This window comes from Panthera onca, chromosome C1 (assembly GCF_046562875.1).
Source record: "Panthera onca isolate mPanOnc1 chromosome C1, mPanOnc1 haplotype 2, whole genome shotgun sequence".
Taxonomy (NCBI): Eukaryota; Metazoa; Chordata; class Mammalia; order Carnivora; family Felidae; genus Panthera; species Panthera onca.
This window is the reverse complement of record NC_138346.1, coordinates 187,569,884-187,588,694: the sequence shown is the minus strand read 5'-3', so window position 1 is coordinate 187,588,694 and position 18,811 is coordinate 187,569,884. Positions and strand designations below refer to the sequence as shown.

Sequence of the window (18,811 nt, the reverse complement as noted above, 5' to 3'; positions counted from 1 at the left end):
CCACTGCTGACTGTGGGAAAGCCTTTCTTGTCTTGTGGCTGACAGGGCCTTTTCCAGCCTTGCAGCTCAGGGCGATCCAGAGGGGGCGACAGGATGTCTGGAGGTCTCAGACCTGAGCCTTCCTGTGGATTTCTACCCAGGGGTTGCCTGCATCACTCTAGCCTTCGTGGATGAAGGGGGGAACCCCATCTCACTGGCATCATGGCCCCCCTCCTCTCCGGGGCCCCTAGACCCACTGCAAGAGGAGGAATTTGAGCAGCTGACCCAGGTCACCCGCTGCCCAATCGTGCCAGACAGTTCTTCAGGTGGGGCAGCTTGGTCAGAGGAGGGGGTGTATAGTTAATGCTCTGGGAACAAGAGGCACCCCCAGGTCACCTCCATTCTTTCCTTCAGCTCAGAATGGGGCCCCGCGGCTTCGACTGGATGTGTGGGAGAAGGGGAACATCAGTATCGTACAGCTAGAGGAAAAGCTCCGAGGAGCAGCTCGCCAGGCCCTGGCTGATGGCATTATGGAGCTGCGGCTGCTGCCAGCCTCACTGTGTACAGAGGACACATCTCCGGGTACGTGGGGTCCAGAGAACACCCCAGGCCCCTGGAAGACAGTGGTAGCTGGTGAGATTGCAAAGATGGGGTCCAGGAAGGCATCACAGAGGCTCCCTCCAAAATACAGATTCATGGTTGTCCTTTATCTTCCCTGCATCAGCAAGGTGACACGCCAGCAAAAGGCACACATGCAGTTGGTCACCCACTTAGAGAGGGATATCTGCTCACAAACGTGTGGCTATCAGTTGCACATACTGTCATTCACTAACAGGTAGAGTAAGGGACAAGTCACTCTAGGGGCTTGGGGCTAGGTTGTCGGAAATAGGGATTGACGGTCAGTGACAGGCTTCTGTAATGTCTGATGTCCGCAGGAAGTCTCAGGAGCGGGTCGTTGGAAACCAAGAGCCCTGCAGGCCGAGCTAGCACCTTTCCCCCTGGCCCTGGCCCTGGCCCTGGCCCTGGGGAGCCTGTGACTCCCCCCAGCAAGGCTGGCCGGCGTAGCTTCTGGGATATGCTGGTAATGGGAGGATGGGAAGAAGTGGTGAAGTTGGCATCTACCTTCTTGCCTGCTTCCTAGCCCTCCTACCTTCCCCTGCAGATCTTGCCCCAGATCACCTGTCATATAAACGATCCTGTCGTTAGGGGTTTGCAGAATGTGGCAGGTTCTCTCTGACATAGAGAGCCTCAGCGTATCAAGTGCCTTCGCTTCCCTTTTTCTTACGGGGCCCTCACAGTAGCCTGCAGGATAAGTAGGGCTTTTCCCAACGTGGGTGCCAAAGCTCAGGAAAGCTGAGTAGTCTGCCCAAAGCTCCTTAGTGAGCCTGCAGCAACGCCAGGGCCTGCACCAAGCCCTCCAGGCTCTTGTTACTTTTCCACGATGCCCCCATCCTTCATGCCATCCCCCTTCCCGACGGCTCTTCCTCATTCACTGCCTTGCCCCCAGAGTAAAACAGAATGTGGGGACTTGGGTTCCCCCAAAACAACGGATGACATTGTCCTGGATCGGCCAGAAGACACCCGGGGCCGGAGGCGTCACAAAACTGAAAGTGTTCGGACTCCGGGTGGAACTGAGCGGGCACCGGGCCCGGATTCTGGAGCCCAGAGACAAAGGTTTGTGTGTGTTGTGGTGTCCTGTTATGTCATGGGAGGGTGTGAAGTCACAGGTGAGTATCGAGTTTGTGTAAACACACTCGTGTCACATATGGATGTAAGGGTCTCACTCCTACTGTGTCTTCAGACGCCGGACCACACAGCTAGAAGAGGGTGAGGTGGGGACCCTGCAGCCTGTGTTTGCTCGTGTGACTCAGCGCTGGATGGAGTTTATGGTTCAGATCGGTGAGACCCTAGGCCCCCCTCCCCTGTACTCAACCCCATGGCCTGGTCCCCATCCTGCAGCCCCATCATGACTTCTCTGCGCTGGTTCCAGGTTGTGCCTCAGTGTCCAGAAGCTCCACCCACATGGTGTCCCGATTCCTCCTTCCATCTGTCCTTTCTGAGTTCACCGCTCTTGTTACCTCCATGGCTGCAGACACCAGCGTCCGTGTCTTTGAGCAGCATTTGTGAGTTTGGGGTCTCATGGAGGCTGAGCTAGGGCAGGTGAGGGCTAGGCCTGGGAGGTGGTGGCCAGAGAATAGAGCCACGGGTGGTCTGCTTTCTGTCCCTCCCTCCAGGGGTTCAGAGCCTGAGATCTTCAGTCCTTGCTCCCTTGGACAACTGGGCCCAACCCCACGCCCAGCAGCTGAGAGACATCTGCTGCTTCTGGGCAGGAACTTCTTGCAGTGGAGAAGACCAACCCAGCAGGGTGAGGGCATGGCCTAATGGGGGTGAGTTCAGATAGCTGTGGGGGCAGGGTGGGCTCAAGGGGATCTGCCTCCAGACCCCTATCGAGCCGCTCCCTCTCTAGCCGCCAAGGCCATGCAGCGCTTCGAGCCAGGAGGTGATGGGAGCTCTGGGCGAAGTGCTCCCCGGCAGAGGTTCCTGCTGTTGGAGGTCGTGGACAAAAAGGTAGATGTGGGGCCAGCGGCTGGGTCTGAGAAGGGGTTCGGTGATCTCCCTGACCCTGACCCCTGACTTCCAGCTGCAGCTGCTGACCTACAACTGGGCTCCAGACCTGGGAGCGGCATTGGGCCGAGCGCTGGTTCGCCTCGTGCAGTGGCAGAACTCACGTGCCCATCTCATCTTCTGCCTCCTCAGCCAGAAGCTCGGGCTCTTCCATCATTACGGCCAGTTGGACTTCCCGGTGCGGGATGAAAAGGTGCCCGTTGCTTGGGCCCCCTCCTCTAGTTCTGGTTCCTGAGGGATTAGTTCAAGGAAGTGCCAGTCCGAGAGCAGGGGAGAGGGGACAGACTGAGGGCAGAGGTAGTGGGGAGGGTGAGTCTGAGAAAGGAGGCCATGGGGTGAGCGAGAGGATCTGAGGGCAAAGGCCACGAACCCATTGTGACACTCTGTCTCTCTCAGGAGCCAAACCCATTTCTGCTGCCAACCATGGAAGCAGAGACCCTCATCCGGAGTGCAAGCCCCCCTCTGAGCCGTGAACAGGGCCGGCTGAGTGCATCCTCTCGGGGTGGGGGCCCCCTTCCCCTGGACACATTCCCCTTCGATGAGGCCCTGCGGGATATCACAGCTGCCCGCCCCAGCTCCTCACTCGGTCCTGTGCCCAGACCCCCTGATCCCGTCACCTACCATGGACAACAGTTCCTGGAGATCAAGATGGCCGAGCGCAGAGGTGAGGGCACTGGGCCGGGCAGAATGTGGGAGAGAGAGGGCTGACAGCTCCCGGGCCGTTACCAATGCCTGCAACCCCCAGAGCTGGAGCGCCAGATGAAGATGGAGAACCTGTTCGTGACCTGGCAGCAGCGTTCTGCCCCTGCCAGCATGCCCATCAGTGTGAGTGGCCCGAGCCCGTGCCCTCCGTGAGCATCCTGTGACCCTCTCCTGGCCACCGTTCTGGTATTCACCGCCCCATGTCCCCAGGCTGCGGAGCTGGAGACCCTGAAGCAGTCGTCCCGCCTGGTGCATTACTGTGCGACAGCCCTGCTCTTCGACCCGGCTGCCTGGCTGCATGGGCCCCCAGAGACCTCTGGGCCCCCTGAGGGCCAGGTGAGGCTGGGGACTCCTGGGCTTCTCCCACGGGACCTCCGTTTACCTGCAGTGCCCTCCATTCCTCCCCCACTGTGGCGTGTTTGACGGCGGCTAGAGCCTCCCTTAATCTCCACTCCCACAGCGGCGCCATCGCCCCGAGTCAGGCTCCGGGAGCCGCGAGGCCCCCGCAGGCTGCGAGCCCTCAGATGTGCCTCCGCCAGGTGCCCGTGAGGAGCCTTGGCTGAAGGAGCTGAGCTTGGCTTTCCTGCAGCAGTACGTGCAGTATCTGCAGAGCATGGGCTTTGTGCTGGTGCCGCTGCGGCCCCCCTCACCCGCCCGCAGGTGAGCCCGTCTCTTCCTTCCCCCCACCCCGCTCCCCTCTGCCGCGGGCCAGGCCCCACACACCCTTGCTCTCTTCACACGGGTCCCGTTGGAACAACTGGGTTCTCGTGCACGTTCATCCCACCGGGCTGAACACAAGCATGAGGATCTTGGACGCTTTTGTGCGGGCCTCCCGCACGTCGTCTAAACCTCGCGGCCACGTTTGTACGCGGAGCCGTGTACATCCTCACAGGGTTCGTGCCCGCGTATGTCTTGTTGCTTACGTGCCGGTGTACAACCACGCATGTGAAGCTCCCAGGCTTCTGAATCTGGGGCTTACTGATTCCTGGCCAGATCCTGCATGGGCCTCTCCTGGTATTTCACATGCTTCGTGGCCCAGGAAGTCCTTCGTGGCCCCAGGAAGCTAGTGGTCTCTCTCAACAGAGACCCCTGTGTCTGGCCTGCTCGTGGGCAGTTGTGACAGGCCTGAGTCTTGGGAAGTAGGCAGCTCTTCTGTCATCACCTTTCCTCTCCCCAGAGCACATGAAACATCCACAGCCACCTTCCCTGTTCTGTGTCAAATCTCAAATCCCCGTTTCCGTGGCCCCTGCTTTATGTTCATCTCAACATCTGGGCCTCCAGAGTCTGCGTTCCCAGCCCCTTCCCAGTGGCCATGGGAACGTATCTCTTCACATGGCACGGTTACTTTTGGGTCTCCACGTTTGTGAGTTTATCAAGGCGTTCTCTCCCTCCTCTCTGTTTTTAAGCTGGTAAGTTGTACTTACTTCCTCAAGACACCACTTGGCCCAGAAAGCCAATTCCAACTCCTTAGCATTTCTGAAACCAGCGTTCCAGCTGCCAGACCTCCCTTGCTCTTCCAGGCATTAGGAGGAGAGGACAGGCCTGCGCCTCTGGGACCTCACCCCTCTCGTTTCTGGGCGACAGGGACTGAGCAGGAGCTCTGCTTGCTGTCTAGACAGGTCCTCCTAAAGGAGTGTCTCTGAGAGACTTCAGCGTCCATACTTTCCATTCAGTGAAGCTCTTCCCGAAACTCTGGATTCCTTTTTTTTTTATTATTTTAATTTTTTAATTTTTTTTATTTTTTTTAATGTTTATTCATTTTTGCGAGAGAGGGAGAGAGAGAGAGAGAGAATGTGAGCAGGGGAGGAGCAGAGAGAGAGGGAGACACAGAATCTGAAGCAGGCTCCAGGCTCTGAGCTGTCAGCGTAGAGCCCGACACGGGGCTCAGACCCACAAACCATGAGATCGTGACCTGAGCCAAAGTCGGATGCTTAACCGACTGAGCCACCCAGGCGCCCCTGGATTCCTTTTTAAAACAAAAGACACTGGGTTGAAAAATACATTTCTAGAGCAAAATTTATTGTCAGGCCTTCCTTTCTCATCAGTCTTTAACCATTTCCAATCGCTGCCTAAGTCTTGTCCCAATTTCCTTGAGGATTAAATGAGACGCTGCTTTTCCCCAGAGGCTTTGACACTCCCCACCCCAGACTGCCAGCAAGAACTCTGGCAGTTTATAGCTCCTGAAGTGATGAGTGTGTCCCACTGGTCCCTATTTCCCTTCTTCACAGTACCTTCCCTGCTTCTCTGCTCCCCTTGCCTCTGAGTTGAGCAGACCTATGGGACACTGAAGCTGCCATTTCTTAGTCAAAAAAAAAAAAGCCTTTTTCCCTCTCAGCAAAAGTGCCTAACTACGGCCTCAAGCATGTGCTTGAATTTTCCTCCTGAAATCTTAGACGTACATCAGCCTCTCCGTCCCCCCGCTCCCACTGCCCCCAGTACGCATCACGGTGTCTCCCCACAGTCCCAGCAGCCTCTCTCGCACCCTCACCTGACCCTCCTTCTCTCACTGGTAGAGCGAGGCCTGCTGTCCCCCTCACCATGGAGTACTCCTCTGGCTTCCCCTGACCGCAGCAGCTGCTGTGGAGAGAATCCTGCCCCACGCTCTAGACCTGGACTCTGGTCTCGGCCACTTACCCGACACGGGAGCCCAGGCAGCTCCATCCCCTCTCTGGCCCTGTTTCCGCCCCTGCTCGCCCATGAAATGGATTCTAGGTGTGCAGGCCATACCGCCTCAGCCGCTGGCCTGCCTCATCCTCTTGTTCTGTTTCCTGCAGCACCAGCCGGCTGCGAGCCATGGCTATCCTTGGAACAGAGGGGCGTGGCTCCTTCTCCTGCCCTAAAACCAAGACTGATGGGAGCCCCAAGGTAATGCATCATTGTGTACCTTCACTGACAGTGAAACCCATGAGGCCCCAGACCCAAGCTAGCATCCCTGATCCTCCCCTGCGGGTTCGAGGCTGGTGAATCTCCAACCCCTGCCCCTGAACCCCGGTTTGTCTCCTTTCTTTAGAGCACTGGCTCTCCAGTCACCACCTACCACCTACAGAGGGCACTGCCCGGGGGCATCATCCTCATGGAGCTGGCTTTTCAGGTGAGCAGGAGGAGCACTGAGTAGGGAGAGCCAGATCCATCTGTCTCTTGCCCCCCTGACCTCATCTTCACCCTCTCTCCAGGGCTGTTACTTCTGTGTCAAACAGTTCGCCCTAGAATGTTCCCGAATCCCCATGGGGCAAGCTGTCAACTCTCAGGTATGTGGTAGGAACAGAGGGAATAGGGGGTCTCGGGCATACTCAGCACATCCCCAGTGTGCTGTGGCCAGTAAGAGGAACACAGATAGTCTGGCCCAGTGGTGATCTGATGCTGTGGGCTGGCCAAGTCAGTGGTCATTCTGGTGCCATGACTGGGTCATCCACCCATCAGTGTCACTGTGCCAATGGCCCGGAGCTGTTATTCAACCATAGCACTGGAGGCAGAAGGCAGTCCAGCACCGTGGCTGGTCTGGCACTGACAGGAGCCTGGCACTGTGGTTAAGCCATAACCAGAGATGGTCAGCTAGCACATTTGAACATAGTGGGTAACCTGACACATGGGTAGGCCAGTGCCAAGGGCAGTCCTGGCCTAATCTAGAGCTGGAGACAGCCAGACTTTGTCAGTGTCATCACTAACACTTAGAGTGAGGACCAGAGTTCCCAGCCACACAGCATACCCCTGGCCCTTAGTTGTTATTTACATCCCTGTCGGCTTCAGGGCAGAGCCCTGTACCGGTGAGGACCACACAACTCAGGAGTGCTCAGAATGAGTCAGAGGATTGAGTGAGGTCAGGGACCTAAAGCCCTCTGTACTTGAGTTAGTTCAGCTCCTTCAGGTCATCAGGCATGTCATGTGAGGGCCTGTACCTTCTCTGTGCCTCTCATCTAGTTTGAGATCAAGGTCTGACTGGGCCTAGTCAGACTCCTCATATCTGGAATGCTCACGTCCAGCCCATAGATGGTTGCCTTTGACTTCAGTGTGGATCCCTAGTCCACTCATCACAAGATAAGGTGACCTAGAAAAGCGTGGGGACTTTATGTGCAGGAACCTACCTGGGCCAGAGCGCTATGAAGGGAGCTCTGGACGAGCAGGTACACTGTCCATGTAGTGCTGTACTAGTGGGGAAGACCCACCCCCATGACTCTCTCGAGCTTCTTGAAGTCCTTGTGGCTTCTCTGCCCCTGATTTCCATCCAGTTTGGCTCGCTTTGCCCCTACTTGTGTAATCTCTGACCCTACTTAGATTTGTAAATTGTTTTATTGTTGCTGTTGTTTATTAAGTGTGGAGTATGTGCTCAGCGGAGAGTTTTCCTCCTGCAGCACACTTGAGGAAACCGATGTGCGTGGATATTAATTGCCTGGGCACATGCTAGTTGGTGGCAGTACTGGGGTTGGAATCTAGGTCTGGGGGACGTGAGCCCTAAGGTAACACATCATCATGTGCCTTCCTAACAGTGAAATCAGTGATGTCCCAGACACCAGTGTCCCCGAGCCTTCCTTTCTTCCTCTTCCCCTCCTCCGTGAGCATCCTGTGACATTTCTTCGGCCGCCTCTCTGGTGCTCATGATAATCATAGTCCTTGGTTATTTCAGTTTATCACAAGCTCTCTAGCTTTACAAAGACCTTTACTTTATATTCATGTACATGAGGAAACTAAGGCTGAGAGACCATGACTCAGCCAAGATCACACAGCTCCCCTGGCCCCTAGGCTGTCACTTCTTTGACAGCCAGTTATTTCCTTTCCTAGTAACTCCTGTGCCCAGTGCTTCTGATGGAATGGTCGTGTAGATTCTGCCATCCCAGCACCGCAGATCCAGCCGCTAACACTCTCAGTGATGGTGATTTCCACCAAGAGAAGCACCAGCTCTGTGTCTCTGCCTTCCTTCCTTCCTCCGTTCATGGTTCATTCATTCGCAGATCAATTAGAGGAGGCCTACCCCGGCCTAGCCTTCGCAGGATATCCCAGATGAAGCTTTACGATTGAGTAGGAGTTAGCCACATTTGGGGAGCAGGGAGAGCAGCATTCCAGGCAGAGAGAACAAGCAGTTACAAAAGTGTGAAGAGAATGTATGATGTACTGGGAAGAGCGGTGCTTTGATGGGAAGGTAAAGCTGGAGAGATGGGAGGGGCCGGGAAAGACTTTCTAATAGTAAATTATACACCTGGCCTACCCGGATCACCCTGTTTAAAACTGCAGCTGCTTTACTACATTTTCCACAACCCCACCTTCTAGCGTACTGCCTCCTCATTTATTCTGCCTAACAGTTATCATCTTACCTACCCACTTACTAGAACGGGAGCTCTTGAAGGTAGGGTTTGCTTGTTTCCCGCTGTATCCCCAGCACCCGGAACAGTACCTAGTAAGACACTGAACAAGGATTTTTTGCGTCAGTGAATCTGCCTCAGACTTTATTGGAATCTGGGATAGAGTGAAAAGGCCCATCTATCAAAATGGTCGTGGTTTCACGTCAACAGAGTCACGATACTGTATGAAACAGGGGACGTAATGAGGAGGGCTCCCCATAGAAGTTACTCCGGCAGACGGGGTTCCCCCAGGCCCACAGCAACAGGGTGAATCTTGAACCTCCCATTGATGGGAGAGAAATGGGAATGTGCTGGGCCATGTGCCATATCCTGACCCAGTCCCCTGCCGCCACCTCCCCAGCTGTCCATGCTGTTCACTGAGGAATGTGACAAGGTGCGGGACCTGATGCACGTGCACTCATTCAGCTACGACTTCCACCTGCGCCTGGTGCACCAACACGTCCTGGGCGCCCACCTAGTGCTGCGACATGGCTACCACCTCACCACCTTCCTGCGACACTTCCTGGCCCACCACCCTGACGGGCCCCACTTTGGTCGTAATCACATTTACCAAGGTCTGTGCCCAAGGGCAAGCCAGTGAACCAGAAATAGACCACACGGTGTCTCCAAGCCAGGGCCGACGGGACCACTTCCTGGGGCCAGACCTAGTCTCTGCACCTCCTGTCCTGTATTGTTAATCGCCTCAGGTCACTTGGACCCTGTCCCCATGTCTCTGGTTTGTGTCTTTATCTTAAGTTCTTCACGCTGTTTCACATCAAAGTTTAGATCCTGTGTCATGTGTACCCTGCCCTCTGTCTCTCCCGAGCCACTTTTGTCCCATCTCGATGTTCCACAGGAGCTCCCCAGAAAAACAGAGCCAGGCCACTTGTCGATCAGAGCCTTAGGGACTTCTAACCTCCTGCCCCACCCATGCAGTGTGTCTGTCCCAGGCTCAGCATCTCCTGTAACTTGCCCCTCAGGGACCCTGGAGCTTTCCACACCACTCATTGCTGCCCACCAGCTGTATAACTACGTGGCCGACCATGCCAGCTCCTACCACATGAAGCCATTGCGGATGGCGCGGCCAGGAGGCCCAGAACATAATGAATATGCCCTGGTATCAGCGTGGCACAGGTAGAGTGGCAAGGGGGCACCAGCATGTGATCTGGTGAAGCTGAGGTCGAGGCCATCCTGGCAGTAGGGAGACCGAGTCTCGAGCAGGAGGGAGGAGGGGGTTGGCTTCATTAGAACCTCAGTGTTGGCATCTCACCCACCCTCATTGTACAGCTCTGGCTCCTACCTGGACTCTGAGGGACTTCGTCACCAGGATGACTTTGATGTGTCTCTGCTTGTGTGTCACTGTGCTGCACCCTTTGAAGAGCAAGGAGAAGCTGAGCGGCATGTTCTGCGGTCAGCAGATCCCCCACCTTGACTGTGCTCGTTGTCCAGCTCCCCTGTGCCCTTGCTCTGAGCGTCTCCTGTTGCGATCACCACATTCCTACCCCTCCCACCCCCCAGGCTACAGTTCTTCGTGGTGCTCACCAGCCAACGAGAGCTCTTCCCCAGGCTCACTGCCGACATGCGCCGGTTCCGGAAGCCACCCAGACTGCCCCCTGAGCCGGAAACTCCCGGGAGCTCAGCTGGTAGCCCCGGGGAGGCCTCAGGGCTTGGCCTGGCCTCTGGACCAGCTCCCCTGTTCCCCCCATTGGCTACGGAGGTAGGCGTGGCACGGGCACGGCTGGCTCAGCTGGTCCGGCTGGCCGGAGGGCACTGCCGCCGGGACACCCTCTGGAAGCGCCTCTTTTTGCTGGAGCCTCCAGGGCCTGACCGGCTACGGCTAGGGGGGCGCCTGGCCCTGGCTGAGCTGGAGGAGCTACTGGAAGCAGTCCATGCCAAATCCATCGGGGACATTGACCCCCAGCTGGTAAGCAGCTGTGGATTCTGGAAGGGGCTGGTTTGGATACTAGGAATCCTACCAGCAGCCAGGGTAGAGGGTGCAGAGGTCTCGGGTGGCTCTGGGACAGCAGATGCAGCCCCATGGACCTTCCCCTAGGACTGCTTCCTGTCTATGACGGTCTCCTGGTACCAGAGCCTGATCAAGGTTCTCCTAAGCCGTTTTCCTCAGAGCTGTCGCCATTTCCAGAGCCCAGACTTGGGAACTCAGTACCTGGTAAGTCTCCCTGATCCTCCCCTGAAAGGGGAGACACAGCGGAAGTCCTCATCAGAGAGATGACAGGTGTCCCCCGAAGGAGCCCCAGCCTGCCTGAACAAGGTCTGCTCTGGAAAGAGGCCTAGATGAAATGAGACTACCCGGATCCATGTAAAACCCTTCAAGCACTTGACCCTCAACATGGGATTCGTGAAAACAGCCTAGAGCTCTGTCCTCAAAAGCTCACAAAAACACAAACCTTTGGCTAGAGATCCCGAGGGCCAAGCTCTGGAACTTCATCAGTGGTTGGTCTTAGGGGCAGGAATCCCAGAAAGGGCCTCTGGAGCTTTAAAGCCCCGTTACCCAAAGTGTGGTCCTCAGGCCGGCAGCGGCAGTGGCACCTGGGAGCTTGCCAGAATGCAAACTCTCAGGCCCCACCCCAGACTCAGAACGTGCCTCCTAGCCCGATGCCCAGGGGCGTGTGAGAGACTGAAAGCACTGCCTGGGCCAGGTAGAAAAGGGTTCACGAGAGCATGGGAATTAAGAGACTGAAGAGGTGGGCCTGACAAAAGCAGTGGTTCTGGGGAGGAGACGTGCAGAAGAGGGCTTCAAAAGTAGGAGTTGGTCTGTAGAGAGGGGTCCTGCAACCCTGCTTGTGGAGAAGGGTAGTTTCAGGGTGGGAAGGGGCATCTTTGGATGTGGACGTGAGTTGGTCTAGCTGCAGTTGTGCAGGGGGTGTGAGCAGATGGGGTGCTTCTGCGGGTGGTGGGAGCCTGAAGCAGGAGCAGCCTTGGGGGACGGGTGACAAGTGGAGTCTGAAGTCGTGAGGCCCTCCCAGGACCATATTCTAGAAGGTATATGGATGCCAGGAACTGGAGCCCAGGAGGGAGACCTGGGCAGCATCTACATGAACTGAAGCCTGGGAGTAGAAGGAATCATGTGGAAGGGATTGCAGAGCTGAGCATAGGGACAGACAGACGTAAGTCCCAGGGGAGGTCAAAGAGATACGAGACCCAGGACAGGAGGCAAGGAGGGGTCGTGTCAAGTGTAGAGAACTCTCCTTCATTGATACACTTCGGCTTTGTGCGCGGCCTCTCGGTAGATGACCTCTGAAACAGACTTCCGGTCAGGCTGACTGGGAGTCAGTGAGGACGAGGACTGAGGTTCAGTTTAGAGACAAGGTCCTGGGTGACTGTGGAATGTGGGTGGGCACAGGTTTGGTGATGGACGCAGGCCTTCCTCAAATGGGTCCCACTTCCAGAATGCCCTCGAGGAAGAGGGATGCTGCCTCAGGTGAGACAGACCTCACTCCCCACCTCACTTTGTCTTTCATTGCAGGTTGTGCTGAATCAGAAGTTCACAGACTGTTTCGTGCTGGTGTTTCTGGATTCCCACTTGGGAAAGACGGTGAGCACAGCGGGGAGGGGCTTTGCGTCAGCCCAGTAGGAGGCTCTGCCCGGAGCCTGCTGAGGCTGGGGAGCCCTGCCCCCGGTACCCACTCTGCCCTCCACTCACCATGGCACCCCCACCATGTTCCCCACAGTCTCTGACAGTGGTTTTCCGAGAGCCCTTCCCAGTGCAGCCCCAGGACAGTGAGAGCCCTCCTGCCCAGCTGGTCTCCACCTACCACCACCTGGAGTCCGTCATCAACACAGCTTGCTTCACCCTCTGGACCCGCCTCCTGTGAGGCCCAGACCAGTGAATGTCATCCTTACTCAAACCATGGATCTGTGAGACTGTCCACTTGAAGCAGGACTGACCAGCCCTTCTGGGCCCAGACATTGACGGACACCGAAGGCTTTGTGACTAGATCTCAGGGGCCTGAGTCGCAGCCTAGCAGTAGGAGCTGCCCCGCTGAGCACCTGCCAGGGTGACCGGCCCAGGGCTCCAGAGGGTCAGGTCAGTTCCCTGAGGTGCCCATCTCCTCTCAGGCCCCTGGACCCTCCCCAGAAAGGGACTCCACCTGCCTGCTGCCCTGGTGGAGTCCCAGGAATTCACACCAGGTGCCAAGCACTCACCCCTGAGAGCTCCTCTGCCTGAATGCTGCCTCTCAAGTCTTCGATTGCTTTCAGCCTCCCTGCATTTTGAGCCCTCTGGTCTTCATTTCCCACGTGAACATCATCGCCAAACATTGTTGTTGAGATAACGACAACTTGGTTCCCATCCCAGCTCTGCTTCTGAAGCCCCTGTGACCACAGGCAAGCCCCATTGCTCTCGGACCCGTGGTTTCTGGTGTGTTAATGAAGAGGTGGGCTCGAAAACCCCCATCTCCACAGCGACACTGGCACAACGGACTGGAGGACTTGAGTGTGAGCTGTACGTCCCTTCTCAACAGGAGGGAAGTAACCCAGGGAGACAGAAGTTTAGACACCGTGTGTCCTCCCCCCACCCAATAACACACAGAGGAAAACGTTCAGCAGGTGGTCTTTTAATTCAGGAGATTTGGGATGCTTGGTGCACTGTCCCACAGAGGCAGGTGGGTGCCGGGCAGGACCTCACTGGCCAGCCTGTGGGCGGCCCCGCCTATCCCAGTAGGAACGAAGCCAGTTCAGGCCCTCTGCTGTGTCTCCTGAGGAGAGAGGGAGGCCGTGGCATCTCGACCCGTGGGGAGAAAAACAGCCATGTCTGCTACCTATCCCTCAGAGCTCCGTTCCCCAGCCCTAGGCCTGGAGCCCCAGCACCCCCTCACCTTGAGGCTGGTACTCGCAGCCCACAAAGCCCTTGTAGCCTTCATCCTCCAGCAGTTGGAATAGATAGGGGAAGTTCAGCTCTCCAGGGCTGTCAGGTTCCCCCCGGCCCGGGACCTGTGCCACCTGCACGTGCCCTGGAGACAGATGTGGGCAGATGTGGGGCCCACGCTCCAGCTGGGGCCCGAGGGACAGATGCGAGGGTCTGAAGGGGTGGGAGGATAGAGGGAGTAACACAGCAGACAACAAGGAGCCAAGAGACCCCTCTCACCAACAAGGGGTAGGAACTCCCGGATGTTTCCTGTCAGGTTGCCATCCATGATCTGCCAGTGGAATATGTCCTGCGTAGAGATTACTACAGTCAGAGGCCCTGCAGGGCCCTTTCCCTCACCCCATTCTTCCCAGATGTGGAGAACACGGGCCTTCTGTGAAGCACTCCCTTTCTTCCACTCACCATCTGTAACTGGAGGTTGGGTCTTCCGACCTTCTGTAAGATGGCTGCCGCTGGGAGAGAAAGTGGGGAGGGGGTCGTGAGACACAAGGAGAGCACAAGGATCACACGGGACTGGAGGGAGCACAAGGCTGCAGTCCTACCCTGCTGGGGCGTGTCCAGGAAGTACTGAGGGTCAGTGCTGCGGGTATTGATGGGCTCCAGCAGTCCCACGAGGCTCTCCTAGCATGGTGGACCTGTGTCCCATCAGTCAGTCACTGGTGAAGCCCCTCCCCGTTCCCTGTGAGCTGGGCTAGTGCCCGGCCTTGTGCCTCATCTGTTCTGCCCACCGTGTGCCCCCTCTGCGCACATGGGCATTCGTGTAAGTATCGTGTGTCCGTTTGTTCTTGGTCTCACCTGAGCCAAAACCCCAGCCGCGTGCCTCAGGTTCTCCAGAAAAACTGTCTCCATTTCACTCCTGACTGCTGCTCGGTCAGCACCCTGGGGTACTCGGCCAGCCATCAGGTGAATCCTGGGGGGAGACAGCACTGGTGGGGGCTGGGGAGTCCGTCCTGGAAGCAGGGCCCTCCTTTGGCTCCCTGTGGGCATCTCCTCCAGCTGCCTTCCCCCCATCTCCCCTGCTGGTGATCTATCACCTGGCAGTGATGCCCTCCAGCACCCTCACACTCCATGGTCAGCCTGAGGCCGTGCCCTTCCCCAGATGCCTTCTGAGAGACACCCCGTCTTCCTGCTTCAGAGACCTCTCACTCGGCTCTCCCTGTCCATCTCCTTTCCAGTGGTCCTCTCCTCAGGCTGTAAACATGTGTCAGCCTCCCTTTCTAGAAATTATTTTGACCCTTTCCCATGAGTATTCCATGCTGCTTGTCTCCACTTCCTGCATCTGCTCCTTAGATTCTTCCCATCTGCTTTCTGCCCCCACCACTCGCCAGTAATGACCCGTTTCCAGTTCCACTTCAGCCCATTCGCACTCGGTGGGATGTGTTTATTTGATCAAGCCCATGGTGTGCCTTCTACCTCCTCCTGTTACCACCTGATCTTTCTCGGCCACACTCAACTCCAAAAGGTCACATTTCCAACCTTAGGAATTCTGCTGAGCAAACGAAGCCTTCCCTGGTCTCTCTCTGCTGCATCCTCGCCTCCAGTGCTCCTTCCATCAAGAGACCCTGTTCAACATCACTACCTGTAAGAAGCTTCCTCTGATCCCAGACAGGTGCCTACTCTGCTCCCACAGCTGCCATGAACTGACCCTTCCTCAACTGGATCTCTGTATGTTTAGCTGGCTACCTCCCTGGTCAGACAGCCCCCAGCACAGGATCCCAGGATGAAAGAGTAGCAAACAGGAGAACCGCACACGACAGATAAAATCCAAAGGCAACTGACAAAGGACCAGGACTGAAGGAGTGGAAAGGCCAGTGCGCTCAGACTCCGAGCTCTCTGACCTGGCGTCCTGTTCTCCCAGACCCCAAACGTGAGGCAGGGTCTGGGAGGAGACAGGGCAAGAAGGGGAGGGGGGTGGAGGAGAAGAGCATAGGATACCTGGGACAGCCCAGAGCCTTGGCGTACAGCACCGCCTGCTCCAGCCCCTCTCGGAAAGCCGCTTGCCTCCCGGGAACGGCCCCCAGCCCCATCTCCCCTTTCTCTCGGTCCCCTGAGGAGAGAACGGGCGTCAGCTGCGGCTAGCGTCCCAGGCGCTCCCCGTCCCCGTCCCCCCCCCCCCCCCCCGACCGCCGCCCCGGTTCGGCCCCGCGGCGCACCGGGGGGCGTGTTGATCAGCACCAGCCGCAGGCCCGCTTCCCGCGCCGCGCGCGCCAGCGCCTCGGGCGACTCCGAGTACGGCCAGGCGACCTCGGCGGCCTCGAAGCCCGAGCTGCCCGCCGCCCGGAGCCGCGCGGGGAGGCCGGGGAGCTCGGGGAACAGCCACGACACGTTGGCCGAGAAGCGGAGCGGAGCCATAGCGGCCAGGGGACACGCTCGCGGGGCAGAGTCCGGGGCCGGAAGGCGGAAGCGGGCGGGGCGGGGGCGGGGCGGGCGCGTGTCGGGAGGCCGACCGAGCGGGGGCGCGCTGGCGCCGCGAGCCGATCCACCAGCCGTCCGCGCCTGCCTTTTCAGGTTAGAAAAGCTGCGAGCGGGGAAAGACCGCGGATGGTCCAGAAAAGTGACGTTTTTCGAGACCGGAGAAGGGGAAAGGCGGGGAGAGGCCAGAGGGCCGAGCGGAAGGAGCTGGGTCCGGGCGTGGGCGGGACAGCCCCCCAGCTGCGCGGGGCAGGCTGGGCCTGGGACTCCTGGGCCGAGAGCCGGCGGAGAGGGGCGAGAGAGCCCAGTTAAATTCGAGAAACGTGAACTTTAGCAAAGACTTAGTATTTCCCCTCATTATAAACACTGTATCTGTTCTTTACGTAGTGTTTGAGGGCTACAAGACCAAATCGGGGGCATTTAAATCACCAGTCAGCGCACCGCTACCCATTAACTCTCCCTTACAGATTAAAAAATAAACTAAGTGCAGGTTTTTTTCTTAGAGACTTCTGATCATACTGTACATAGTTTTATGGTCTGCTTTTTAATTTAATATGATTTTGTGAGCATTTCCCGTGTTCTTCAATATCCTTAAAAGTCCTTGCATTTGCTGCTCATTGTCGCATACCCAGGCAGCCCAGAATTTATCCTTTATTGATGGTCATTAGGGCTTTTCAATATTTGTGTGTGTGCGTATGCTGTAAAAGTACTTTAAAGCACCTCTTGGTTCCATCTCTGAATCTTTTTCTTAGGTTCCTTTGAAATGTCCATTACAGTATTTGCCGGCCCAAAGTCCTGTAGGAAAACTGGCCCCACCAGTGGTCTCTGCACTGAGGGGCTATGGACGGGCAGTTCCCCCTTATCCCTAGCTGATTGGGCCACAGGAGGACGTGTGATCCAAGTGCAGCCAAGGCTTCCGCTGGTCTAAGACCCCTTACTTGCCTGGTTTGGGAAGATGATCTGGCCAATCAGATTCTCTTCTTCAAGGTTCGTAGGAGAAAGTCAACTAAGAGGTGGTCTTGCCGGAAGATGATTGTGGCTGTAGAAACAAAATAAGCAGGAGTCAGGTGGAAAGCTAGCTCAGAGATGAGGGTAAGCAAGCACTAGAACAGTAGGGGTAGAGGTAGCAACTTGAGAACCTCTGTGTAGAGTCCCCCAGGCTAGCCAACCCCACAGCTGCGGGGGGACTGTGCACTTCCCAAGCTGGGATGTTGACTCTTAGCTGGGCTCTTGTATTTGTAGCCTCTTCATGTTTCTTGAGACAATTCGAATGCGTTTATTTCATCCTCAGTAACCCAAACGATTGGGCAGGTTCACATGGTCAGCAAATAGGTGATTAAGGTCTCAATACTCTGCTAAAATGCTTTTAAAAACTGTAAGTTTAGGGGCTCCTGGATGGCTCAGTCGGTTAAGCGCCCGACTGGATTTCTGCTCAGGTCCCGATCTCACGGTTCATGGGTTCAAGCCCCATGTTGGGTTCTGCGCTGACAGTGTGGAACCTGCTTGGGATTCTCTTTCCCACCCTCTCTTCGCTTCCCTCCCTCCTTAAAATAAATAAATTTAAAAATATATATATTTTGTAAGTTATATTCCAACAATACATGAGTGGAAGTCACCTTGGTCTGTTTTCTGTGCTAGCTTTGAGAGAAGGAAGCTCCAAGTACAACGTTAGGCACACCCAACCTCCACTGTCTGATCTGTCATTGCTTGCCTCCACTCCAAGTCAGGCCCACTCAGACACCTGGGGTCCAGGCCAGCATCAGAGTTAATCCATGTGGCTAGCAAGTTCTATTTCTTCAGCTCTGCCTCTAAGAACGGACTGCCACCAGCTATTATGATCACCTGATCTCTTGCCCATTTGTTATACTTGGAACTTGGACTTGTCCTGAAACGTGTTTCTCGGGTATAGTCCAATCAGGATGTGACCTCACTAAGTTTAACATTTTAATCAGTCCCAACTCCAGCATGTTTACAGTCCAATGTTGACCGTACAGAATAACATCTAAGGAAAGTAATTCCTTTTTAACACTTCTTTGTAACACTTCTCTGAGTCTGTGAAAAGCCCCACCTGCTGGGGTCTAACCAGGAACAAAATTTGAGCAACATCAGTGGTCCACTCCTTCTTTGCATGTATACTGTTTAGGGCAGCAGAAATGATGTATAAACTAGAGGTGTATGACTCCTTTTCCCCTCTAATTCTCTTCAACACCTTCCTATGATACATCAAAATAAACGCAAAAGGAGTACGGTGCCCATGAAAATTATTTTCTTTATTCACCATTTGGCTTTCTACCATATACCACTTTGCAACACAGGTATTACACTAAGTTATTATTACAGATCTTGACTCTATGCATCTAACTTTTATCCAAAGAACTCAGTATGACAATGAGTTAAGGTAACAACAATTTGTAAATAGTTACATGGATGATGGCGAAAATTTGAGTGTAGAGTTCAGAGTCTTGTTTGATCACCGGATTGCACTTGCCAGTGTGGTTAAAAAAATTATATACACATGCACACACACACCTGCTGTGAAATACAAATCCAAACCTTAATGAAACTCATTTTACACCTTCCGGGTTGGCAAAAACAATTTTTTTTAATGTTTATTTATTTTGAGAGGGAGAGAGCAAGCGGGAGAGGGGCAGAGAGAGAGGGGGACAGAGGGTCTGAAGTGGATTCTGAGCTGCCATCAGAGAACCCGACTTGGGGCTTTAACTCGAGAACCCCCATGACCTGAGACAAAGTCGGACGCTTAACCGACCGAGCCACCCAGGTACCCCCAGGTTTGCAAAAAATACTAAGCCAGACGTTACCAAATATCGGATTGGATTTGGAACAACTGAAACATTTATTCACTGCTGGTCGA

General features: G+C 55.7%; 2 protein-coding genes across 6 annotated transcripts in view; one reads left to right on the top strand and one right to left on the bottom strand.

Annotated features, from left to right (window-relative positions):
• The window catches only part of SZT2 (SZT2 subunit of KICSTOR complex), a 52,209-nt gene extending 39,005 nt beyond the window's left edge, over positions 1-13,204 (top strand). Inside the window, exons 50-72 of one of the 3 annotated variants that reach the window (XM_060621210.3) lie at positions 141-305; positions 394-561; positions 915-1,060; positions 1,487-1,653; positions 1,781-1,878; positions 1,970-2,102; positions 2,214-2,344; positions 2,447-2,547; positions 2,621-2,782; positions 3,001-3,268; positions 3,350-3,429; positions 3,517-3,642; positions 3,767-3,966; positions 6,081-6,171; positions 6,317-6,397; positions 6,480-6,554; positions 9,001-9,214; positions 9,620-9,773; positions 9,927-10,049; positions 10,158-10,563; positions 10,693-10,809; positions 12,127-12,195; positions 12,332-13,204. In XM_060621210.3, the coding sequence (XP_060477193.2) occupies positions 141-305; positions 394-561; positions 915-1,060; positions 1,487-1,653; positions 1,781-1,878; positions 1,970-2,102; positions 2,214-2,344; positions 2,447-2,547; positions 2,621-2,782; positions 3,001-3,268; positions 3,350-3,429; positions 3,517-3,642; positions 3,767-3,966; positions 6,081-6,171; positions 6,317-6,397; positions 6,480-6,554; positions 9,001-9,214; positions 9,620-9,773; positions 9,927-10,049; positions 10,158-10,563; positions 10,693-10,809; positions 12,127-12,195; positions 12,332-12,475 (3,419 nt within the window). In that variant the 3' untranslated portion in view covers positions 12,476-13,204. The other 2 variants (XM_060621209.3, XM_060621212.3) reach the window with 2 other exon arrangements.
• Positions 13,197-16,132, bottom strand: HYI (hydroxypyruvate isomerase (putative)). 3 transcript variants are annotated; one of them, XM_060621224.2, is made up of 9 exons: positions 15,681-16,132; positions 15,462-15,574; positions 15,004-15,086; positions 14,323-14,437; positions 14,070-14,148; positions 13,930-13,979; positions 13,747-13,816; positions 13,478-13,612; positions 13,197-13,357 (listed from the first exon to the last, which is right to left on the bottom strand). In XM_060621224.2, exons 1-9 carry the CDS (start codon positions 15,877-15,879, stop codon positions 13,284-13,286), a joined length of 918 nt encoding a protein of 305 aa, XP_060477207.1. In that variant the 5' UTR covers positions 15,880-16,132; the 3' UTR covers positions 13,197-13,283. The 3 variants fall into 3 exon arrangements, with proteins under 3 accessions (XP_060477207.1, XP_060477206.1, XP_060477205.1); XM_060621223.3 differs by lacking the exon at positions 15,004-15,086 and having other exon boundaries at positions 13,197-13,383; positions 15,463-15,574; positions 15,681-16,113; XM_060621222.3 differs by lacking the exon at positions 15,004-15,086 and having other exon boundaries at positions 15,463-15,574; positions 15,681-16,099.
• Between the last annotated feature and the right edge of the window lie 2,679 nt (positions 16,133-18,811).

Coding starts and splice junctions, on each gene's coding strand:
- HYI (XM_060621224.2), bottom strand. CDS start 15,879: ATGGCTCCGCTCCGCTTCTCGGCCAACGTGTCGTGGCTGTTCCCCGAG. Junction 15,575..15,680: donor GCTGATCAACACGCCCCCCG/GTGCGCCGCGGG, acceptor TTCTCTCCTCAG/GGGACCGAGAGAAAGGGGAG. Junction 13,613..13,746: donor GGAGTTCCTACCCCTTGTTG/GTGAGAGGGGTC, acceptor ATCTGTCTCCAG/GGCACGTGCAGGTGGCACAG.